Source organism: Frankliniella occidentalis, unplaced genomic scaffold (assembly GCF_000697945.3).
Source record: "Frankliniella occidentalis isolate FOCC.00 unplaced genomic scaffold, Focc_3.1 Scaffold130, whole genome shotgun sequence".
Classification (NCBI taxonomy): Eukaryota; Metazoa; Arthropoda; class Insecta; order Thysanoptera; family Thripidae; genus Frankliniella; species Frankliniella occidentalis.
In genome coordinates this window covers 698,558-708,974 of record NW_026267257.1, presented here as the reverse complement: position 1 = coordinate 708,974, position 10,417 = coordinate 698,558, and the positions used below count along the sequence as shown (strand labels likewise).

Below are 10,417 nucleotides of genomic sequence, written 5' to 3'. Positions count from 1 at the left end.
TAAAAAATATTACAGATACAAAACTATTTTTCAACTTTATACTAGAATAGGTAGAAGACTTAACACCCTCCTTTCTATATAAAAAAATTCAGGAATTTAATTAACACTGATAACAAATTACAATTCTTACCTCCAATTGCAAAGGTAGATAAAAATATGTATACACAACAGTAAAAAATTGATGTGCATATCTTGAAACAAGAGCAGGGTAGAAAACTGACAAGTATAAAAGCCAATAGACTTTGTAAAGACAGTGCACAACAGATGGAAAAACAATTTTAACTAGGTGGGAGAACAAATTGTTGGTCACAACAGATGGAAAAACAATTTTAACTAGACAGTGAACAATATAAATACATGAAAAATATGACAACCTATTCTTCTTCTAAATTAGGCAAAATATCATTCATAATCATAAGCCTCTTTTCTTCACCCCTAGCTTCGGCTGCTTCCATCAACACCTGCTGATTGGCATCTACATCTTTTTGATCATCAATGTTGAAGTCCTCATGGCCCAAGACTTGGTCACGATGAATAGGTCTGACCAGTTCATTTTCCTGCATAAATAAAGGAACAGACAAGCAGACATAAAATATGACACATATTTATTTTTCCATGAAAGGAATGTGACATTTTAGTACTTACATCCATCATCATTTCACCGTGAGAGATGACCATATTGTGCAAAACAAATGAGGCTGTGATGTGTTCAACCACATTTCGAGGATTCCTTGCGTGGAGGAACTTGAGTCGTCTCCACTTTCCCTTGGCGAGAGCAAACGAGTTTTCCACACGCACTCTGCACTGTGACAGTTTCCTATTAAAATTGAGTTGCCTTTCATTAAGATGGCCATTGTTTTCAAATGGTTTCATCATCTGGAATAAATGAGCATGGTGTGTTAGAAAGGAATTGGGAAAGATATTCAGGTGCTAAGATAAACAATTGAGTACTTACAAAGTCAGTTAGTGTATATGCTCCATCACCAACTAAATGCTCATCACGGTTGATAACAAGGCCATGTTCGTTGCCAATTAAGTCCTGGTATAGTTGACTCTTCCGAAACACCCTGGCATCGTTCATGCTGCCTGCTTCTCCAACATGGAGCTGGCGCACCTGCAGTTTGTGATCAACAACAGCCTGAACATTGATGCTGTATTTGTGATGTCTGTTCACATACTGCTGAGCATCCTGTAGTGGGGCAGTAATTTCCACATGGGTGCAATCAATGCAGCCTATAATTCCAGGGAAACCAGTCGCTCTCTCAAAAGTACCCTTTATCTCTTCTCTTTCTTCTTCAGAAGGCCATGTGATAAATTTCTCTGCCAATTCCATCAGCGCTTCAATGACATAAGTATAGAAGTAATACAGAGTGCTCGGTCTGACACCAAATTTAAGGGCAACACTGCGGAAACTATCAGGAGTCGCAATCAACCAGATAACCATAAACATTTTGTCAAAGATTGGTGTTCTTTCTCTACGGAGTCTTCCTTTTTCAATAAGGTGTTCCCTTATAGTTGTTGATACAGACTGAAAAAGACAAATTGGTTGAAAATATGCATTTCTCTAATAAGTGATCAATATGCATAAGTAAGATGCAGGAAACCTTACCTCAAATACAGCTCTTGGCATTCTAAAATGTAACTTAAAAACTCTGTCCGACATTCGGTGGTAATCATTTAAATCAACAGTTATGGCTTCCCACGAGGCCTCACCTCCTTCTGCAACAAAAATGCATTGTTTACAGTCAACCTAACCTTTACAAGCTACAAAAATGTCGTGGGCATTGATAACCCCAAAATGACAAGGCGAACTAGATCAAAGAAATGTCAAAGTTGAACGTTTAATACGTACCTAAAAATATACCATCCTCCTCCAGTTCCATTACTTCTATGACTGCAACAAGTGCAACGGCCCGAGCTAGCTCCTCTATTTCTGCATCCTCCTCCTCAGCAAGAACCATGGCAAACTCTGCGATCTCACCAACTAAAGCCACATTATTAGCTGCCATAGTTAAACGCTTTAGAACCAAGAACAATCCTGTACCACTCCAGAATCTCCAGAAACAACATAGAATAACACTAGGGCTACTGAAAAATCACTGCTGGCTGAATGGCTGATGCTTGAGATCGGATCGGATCGGGTCGAGTTAGAGTTCGAGTTGTCGAGTCCATCCGGAGATCCAGAGCTCGGCTCGGAGCCTCGGAGCGGTCGGACCGAGCCCGAGCTATGACTTCGGTCGCCCGCCAGACGGCGGTGACGGCGGTTACCCCCTCCTCTGCCGCAGTCTCCCCCGCTACTCCCCCGCCTCGCCCCCGCCTCGCCCCCACCCGTCCCCAGGCGTGAGCGCACGCTCACGCTACGCGAGCGTGGAATCGGCAAATTCTTAACTGGATATAACAAAATTGATTCCTTTCAAAGACTACTTACAATGGCATCAGTACCAACTAATTAGATCTTGCAGGCGCACAACTCAGTTCCAAGTTTTAACCGCACCTTGAAGGTGCAAAGTAGGGGCACCAAAAAGCTGCTGGCTAGAAGATGCATGAGATGACCCGCGAAAAGAATCTCAAAGCTCTGAGACAAGTCTCTGATCCGCTGGTGACACTTGATGAGATCCTTCACCTCACGCTTGGAAGCAGCCAGTCCAAGTTGCAGATCGAGGGCACGAATCAGTGCACTCAATGTGATGAGGACAGAACAAATCAACGTCCACCTAATCAAATACAACTTGCTATATGTACGCCAGACCACCTCTCGCGTAACAGGGTTCACGATATCTCACGAAACAATGTCACGCCGCGACGCTCTGGCGCACATATAGCTAGGCCTGCAGCACTGACACCAGAGACAAGTTAACAGGAGTGTATAAGGAAATAGGGCCTTTCGGCCCCGAAATTTGACATGCTGAAAGCCTTTCTCTTGGCCAGCATTGGTCTACGAGGCCATAAAACAGGGTGTGTACATTGGAGCAGTGTGTAACATGAACGTTAGGGTGTATCGAAAACAGGGTTTTCTTCCGCGCGGATTCGGCGGGGTGCGGAAAAGTGGACATTTGGGTCGTTGAACACAATGCAAAAAATCGCAACTCGATCGGACAATATTTACTAATCCCTGCAACGCAAGTAAAATTTTGGAAATTATATTATGTGGGCTGTGGGGGAAGGCTGTCTGTCCGTTCCGTCGTCCCAAGCCCGGTGGCAGTCCCCTGTCATCACCCTGCTATATGTAAATCAAAGGCAAGCAAGCAGGCCCGCCCTTCCGGCATGGGCCAAGCTCGCCCCGGCCCCTGCCAAACAGAGTTTCCTGCGGAGCGAAGTTAAGCTGGCAACTTCGTTCAGTGGTGGGGCGGGTCTATCTTGTTTTCGATCCATTTCTCTTAGGACCTCGTGTCTGTTTGTCTGTCTGCAACTACTAGAAGAAGACGTGCTATGGACTTGAAGTTTTTAGGGTATCTTAAGGTTCACCCTTAGAGAACGAAACGCGGCAAATTCTGGCAACCACCCAAAATAGTGTGAATGGGGGTATCCAGTGATCATAGGTACGCTCTAAAAGTTTATTGCTATGACTTCCAAAAGTTAACTTTTCAAAATAGCGTCCTCGGACCAACATTTCGTCCGCTTGGCTGTATCTCTTTCCGTTTGGGCGGTAGGGGGTATTTCTAGACGATCCAGTCTATACCAGCAGGTTTGGCGCGCGGGGGAGCGGTGCGTCATGCTGTTCGTCCCAACTTCCCCCCCACCCGCCAACAATCACTACTGTGCGCTAGGCCATGCCCCATCCAGGCGCTCCCAGCCCCACAAACAATATACACTCAGCACTCCTCCAAGCCTGGCCTGAAGGTGGCCCAGGCCAGGGCGCAGGGCCGCCGAGGCCTCGACTCCAACGACCATCACCTCTGGTTGCTCGGTCTAGCGCTCGTCCAAAGCGAGGGCGATCACTACGTCGCCGCTTACTCGCCCAAACTGCCTGGTCTCGCAAGGGATTTCATAAGAAGTGTTAGTCCTCGATTTTGTTCCGCCTTGGGGGTTTTGTGTAGGGGTCAGTGTCAGCAGAGACGGACGACAACAACGCACAAGGCCGTGAATTTCAGAACAAAGAGTCGTAACTACAATTGTAGAGGGCAATAACGTATTTAATTAGTAGCAGTAGTTTTGTATTAGATTTTCTTTTATTCGGATTGTCTATTTGTTAACACGGCATGTTAACGTTTTTTGTTGGAAATAATCCAAAAACTGATCTGGAAGTCGTAGAGGGAGGTCTCGAATCCCATATAGTCCAGGAAAGATAGCTTTTAACCTAGACATAAGTGCGGGCAGCAATGTTTTATATGCGTTCGATTCGTCTCGCCGAGTAGTATAAGTGGCCAATTTTCCCCGTTCGTACACGCTCCGCTTCGCTTCGCCGGCAACTCCGTTCGGCAGGGGCCGGGCCTGCTTGGCCTGCCGGCGGCGATGGTCTACGCAGGGCAAAGCTGTTTATTTTCTTCATATATTGAGTCGTACGTGTATTGAGTAAGGGAGAGCGGGGTACCATGAACATGAGGCACGATGAGCATTTTGAATTTACGCTCCAAGGATGTCACCGCCCGCAACCAACCTGTAAGACGTTGATAGAGGGTGTGCCAGCGGATGTTTTTATCGAGACCGCGAAGTTGCACGGCGCGTAAGACGAGAAAGGGACAGGATCATAAATTTAAAGAGAGCAATTTAGGCAAATGCAAGCATAAAATTATTCGGGATATTTTTTTTTTAGAGCCGAATGCTGAGTCCGACAGTACAAGCGACGTTCTCCCTGCCTTCTGTAACCTTTTTACTATGAAATACGACTGGACGCGATTTTTTAGAACACATGAGGTTAACTCAGGTCTCTCTAGACCAAAAAGTTGTCTTTTGGGGCACGATGAGCAGTTTTCTTCGGGGTACCATGATCATGCAAACCTCAAAACTTTTTAAGTTTAAATCGATATCTGGTTAGTGATTTTGATTCGGCTCGTCGAAAGGAAACGAAAGTGTATTATTCGCCGAGACAATCGGAGACAAAATACCAGAGTTATTGACGTTCAAAGTGACACTAAGTCATTTCTGGCACTTTTTGTCGGCACGGGGAACTTTACAAGTTCTCTACAATTTTAGAGGGTGCAACCTCGATTACTATTCTTTTATGAGGTGCACTGGAAACGCAAGTGTGTGGATGTCGCACAGTTCTAGGCGTGTAAACATCAATTTGTACACTTGGTAAACGTTTAAATTTTCTAGGAAAAATCTACAACTTAACCTCCCTTAGTGTTCAAATGGATGTTCACACTAAGGGGGGGAGCGTAGGCGCACTTTTATCGAAATCGATGTCAGCTCGGTTGGCAAAGTGTTCTACACGGTGTTTTTTAGCCCGCCCTTCTGCTTTGAAAAAGCTATCCAGCGGGCTTATGCAAACGACCTCGTGTGTGTCTGTCTGTTCCACTATAAGAAAATGTGCTAGATACTTGAAATTTTCAGGGTATCTTAAGGTTCACTCCTAGAGAACGAAACGCCTACGGCATATCCTGGCAACCACCCCTAAGGATGTGAATGGGGGTATCCAAGGTTCAAAAATTCTCCCAAAACGTTTTTTTTTTATTTTTGTTCTCCTAAGGAGTAACTCGTCAAAGTAGAGCCCTTTAGACGAAAATTTCGTCCGTTTTGCTCTATCTCTAACCGATAAGGCGCTAGAGGGTCTTTTACGACGAAAATAAGCTAAAAATTGCCATAGTGAACAATAATTTGTAGAACAAGCAGGCCCGCCCTTCCGCCAAACGAAGTTGCCAGCTCCGCTTCGCTCCGCCGGCAACTCTGTTCGGCAAGGGCCGGGCCAGCTTGGCCTGCCGGCGGCGATGGTCAGGCCTGCTGCGGCCCGTCCATTTCTGTCACGCGATTTGCTGAAGAACATGATCGAATGATGTAGCGGGCCTTTGGCCCGCTAAAACCCGTCGTCTTTGAGTTTGCCCCAAAGACTCGAGAAAGGGATGTAACGGTGAAGCACCGCGAGTACAACGCACCCTTCTGCTTTGAAAACGTTTTTGGGGGTGGGGGAGAGTTTCCTTTCTATTTTGCGGTTTTTAGGCCTTTTTAGCCCGCCCTTCTGCTTTGAAAAAGCTTAGAAGAAGGCCTTAAAACCGCTAAATAGAAAGAAAACCCTCCCCCCACCCCCAAAAAACGTTTTCTACGCAGAAGGGTAGGTTCTAGTTGCGGTGCTTCACCGTTACATCCCTTTCTCGAGTCTTTGGGGCAAACTCAAAGACGACGGGTTTAAGCGGGCCGAAGGTCTACTTCATCATTTGATCGTGTTCTTCAGCAAATCGCGTAAATGAAATGGACGGATCGCCGCCGGCAGGCCAAGCAGGCCCGGCCCCTGCCGAACGGAGTTGCCCGCGGAGCGAAGTGGAGCTGGCAACTTCGTTTGGCGGAAGGGCGGGCGTGCTTTTTTTTTGTTTCAGATATTTGATGGTCTCTGGTGGGGTAACTCGTAAAAATAAAACCCCGAAGAACAAATTTTGTGTTGTTTTGGGCCGAATGCCTACTTACGACCCTGCCTTTAGACCGACTCGGGTGTCAGCGCCGCAGGCCTTGGTAGAGGTATGCCAGGCGCGTTGCATCGTAACAGTGTTTTGTGAGATATTGCGAAGCCTGTTACGCGAGACGTGGTCGTGCGTACATCTACCTAGTCAAAAAAAACTTTGTCTGCACGTCTGTTTGTGTGTGTCCGCACGATAACTCGAGAACGAATAGGGTGCTCCAGGCAGTCTAACAAAAAATCAGAAACCACAGGCTTCAAAATATTATTTTATTCAATATTAGTTGAGTGGGCTCCTACGTAGGATTCCACGGGCGAAAATTTCGTCCGTTTTGCTCTAACTTGGACCGTTTTGGCGCTATGAGGCATTTCTTGGCGAAAACAACGTGAACAAGACAAAATTGTTATTAAATCGTAAGGAAGGCTTCATGTCACAGAATAGGGTATTTAGGGTAAGCGAACCAGCGGAAACGGAACGGCCGAGCGGCTGCTGGATCCGTCTCAGCCTGCGAACTGCGCATGCGCAGTAGACTCTGCAAAGCTCCGCCGCCTCCCCCTCTCCCCCGCGCATCAGCAGCAGAGATGCAACCAGCGGTGAACTGGCCGGTTCCGTTTCCGCCGCTCCGCTTACCCGAAATACCCTATTGTGAAGGGAGTAATGCTTAAACCACACATTACGGGTCGAACTACCCCCTCTTGGGGGCTTAAGGGTCACTAGATTATCTAACATCACTGAAACGTTGATTTTTACATATTAATCTGTCAAAATTCGAACTTTTAATGAAAACTTTTATAGAACAGCAGACGTTTTATGTCCATAATAATTTTAGAGTAATATTTCCCCGACAAATGCTGTCAGTATATCAAATTTTGATGACGGAAGGCCCTGTTCCCGTATACCCTCCCATTAGCTCGTCTCGGGTGCCAGCGCCGCAGGCCTTGGGTATATGTGCGCCAGGCGCGTCGCAGCGTAACAGTGTTTCGTGAGATATCGCGAAGCCTGTTACGCGAGACGTGGTCTGGCGTACATATAGCTAGTTTCTCTGTTTCCGTGCGCCCATTATGAGAAACTTCCATGAGAGTTTGGACCGATCCTCACCTCTCAAATATGGAGGGGAGCTCGAAACTGATCTTACAGTTTCTCATACCTTGAAAGGCCGCGGAGGCACGTGATTAGCTCGACCAATCAGAGCCATTACGTAAACAGAAAAGTCAGCGAGTTTTAGATCGCTTGGAACACCCTATTGAGCTAGAGACCTGGGATTTTCAGGGTCGTTTTGTGTCATTAAAAGACAGATCCAGTTTGAAAATAAGCACTCTAGCTCAAAAATTGAATTTTAAAAACCTTTTTTAAAAATATTTATTTTTATGGTTGTCTAGGGAGTAACTCGTGAAAGGAGAGCCCTGCGGGCGAAAATTTTCTCCGTTTTGCTCTACCTCAAACCGTTGAGGCACTAGAGGGTGTTGAAGCCGAACACTGTTAAAAAAAAATCGTAAAATTCAGGCAAATTGGTAGGAAGCAAAATTACATACTAAACGTCTGAAAATTCAGACTGTTTTGTCTGAATTTGTTGGTATGAATTTTGAGTATGAATTTTCAGTTATCTTAGTCTGAATAGCAATTTCTGAACTTTAGTCTGAATTTGAGATCTTCATTTAAAATGAAGTTTTCTTGACGCTCTTTGCCCTCTCCTTCAATTTGAATTATATTCTAAGTAATTAGATAGGAATTTGATATAGTACCTTCCCTACCTACCCGGAGTCGAACCTCGGACATTGGTGTTCTCTCATCCTTGACCACACGGCCACGACGACAATACTGAGGGGTCACCGACGACTACCTGCCCGATCCTACTGATGTGCTCCCGGGACTAAACTAAATATTCATACTTTTCTTGTCTGAATTGCAGACTCAGACCTTCGTCTGAATAAATAGACCTTCTGAGCGGGCCAGTTCGCTCAATCTGGCAACCTTGCACCCAATGTGCATTTAATAAGGATGACAATGAAACGTGGACAATATTCAGAAAACTCAAAACACTTGTCGATAGATTTTGTCACGCTAAATCCGAAAATACTGTATAATTGGTTTTGACATTAGAGTTAGTATTTACGCGCTACTTAGATCACAAGGAACCTGGCCGGCCATCGCCAGCTGCAGTTTTCTGCTCGGTCACTCATAATCTAATTAGCGCGTAAATACTACCTCTAATGGCAAAACCAATTATATTTTCTGATTCAGCGTGATAAAATCTATCGACAAGTGTTTGTTGATTTTTTAATTTCGTCCATGTGTTGTTGTAATCTGGATTTAAGCTACAGTGGGTGCAGCGTTGCCGGATAGAGACCCCCGGTCCGCTCAGGTCTTTACTCTGAATTTTCAAATTTTCTTGACTGAACTCTTAATTCACACCTACAGCTATGAAATTTCAGACGTTCACTGAAAATTATGACAAAATTGTATGAAAACCCCATTCCCATTCAGACAGAAAAGTCTGAAAAATTAAGTCTGAATTGTGTTTCTTTTTTAACAGTGAAAATAAGCGAAAAAATGTACCACCCAGCATGCTTAGTCGAAGTGACGGGCCGTTGACGGGCCGCAGGCCCGTATAATTGTGTACATTTTTGAACTACCCGACTCGTGTGTCAGCGCCGTAGGCTTGCGTACATCTACCTTGTAACCTGAGGACTTAGCTCAGAGCCCTGACTACCCAAGGCTGCAGTAGTTTAGGATTATTAGCTTTCTAGACACATACCACATACTTACAGAGTAAAGTATACACCAGCACCAGTGGTGAGGGAAGCACAAAATAACACAGCTGATAACCAGTTGCCAATTGCCCCTGGAGCCTGCGGCCACATGGGTCCGTGTGATTTTCCCGTCATGATTGACTCCGGTAACAGGGAACAGAGGATTACCGTATAAAACGCAGAGAAGTACATCACAATGCGATGTATTGATCGGTCAGCGTGATGAAGAACCACCTGCAAAAATGAGACGTTTCCAGAAAAAAAGTTCTGACCAGAAACGGATCGTGAAAGCAGATGATACCAAGTCAAAAGTTCTATTCCAGTCTATAATATTTCTGTGTGAGTTCGCGGGACGCCGACCAGCCCGAGCTCAGAGATCGGTGATTGCGATTCCGGCTACTTGTACCACTTAGATTGCAATAGTGCAATATGTTTAGTTGCACCCACATCTCCTGCCCTCCCCCGCGTCGTTGTATATGTAAGTTTAGAAGACGAGGTTTTGTTTCTATTTTTTCTGCCTAGCAGCAAGAGGTTGAGGTGGGGAAACGGGGGCGGGGGGAGTGGCGGTGTGGGGCTCCAGTGGTGGTGGGGAGCACGGCCGACTCGGCTCGGGCGCGGCTCGTCTCGGGCGGCTCAGAGCTCCGCTAGGCTCCGCTATGCTCGGCTCGGCGCAACAACGCGTGGCGGACGCGGCGTGGCGGACGCGCGCGAGCGAGGCGACGGGACACCAGCTTCACCATCCCGCCTAGGAGCTTCTTCCTATTGGTTCCCTTTAATATTTCCTACTCGAGAGTTTAAGCAATGACACCTTACAATACTAATGTATACTTATGTCTAGTCATGTTTAGTGTAAGGTTGTAAGGTATCATCTGCTAAAAAGTGATTCTCAGCAAACGGGCCCTTCACAACCATGTGGTCTGGTTCTAAAAAATTCCGACCAGAAGCGGATCGTGAAAGCAGAAGATACCTCGACAAAGAATATTCTAGTCCAGTCTATAATATTTCTGTATTTACACTTGTGGGGGGGAGTAATGCTTAAACCACACATTACGGGTCGAACTACCCCCTCTTGGGGGCTTAAGGGTCACTAGATTATCTAACATCACTGAAACGTTGATT

The 10,417-nt window shown here is 45.8% G+C and overlaps 1 protein-coding gene across 1 annotated transcript; it reads right to left on the bottom strand.

Annotated features, from left to right (window-relative positions):
* Positions 1-334: 334 nt before the first annotated feature.
* On the bottom strand, positions 335-1,863 carry LOC127750079 (uncharacterized). Its single transcript, XM_052270630.1, has 3 exons — positions 956-1,863; positions 646-876; positions 335-557 (listed from the first exon to the last, which is right to left on the bottom strand). The coding sequence occupies exons 1-3, from the start codon at positions 1,448-1,450 to the stop codon at positions 375-377; spliced, it is 909 nt and encodes a 302-aa protein (XP_052126590.1). The 5' UTR covers positions 1,451-1,863; the 3' UTR covers positions 335-374.
* Between the last annotated feature and the right edge of the window lie 8,554 nt (positions 1,864-10,417).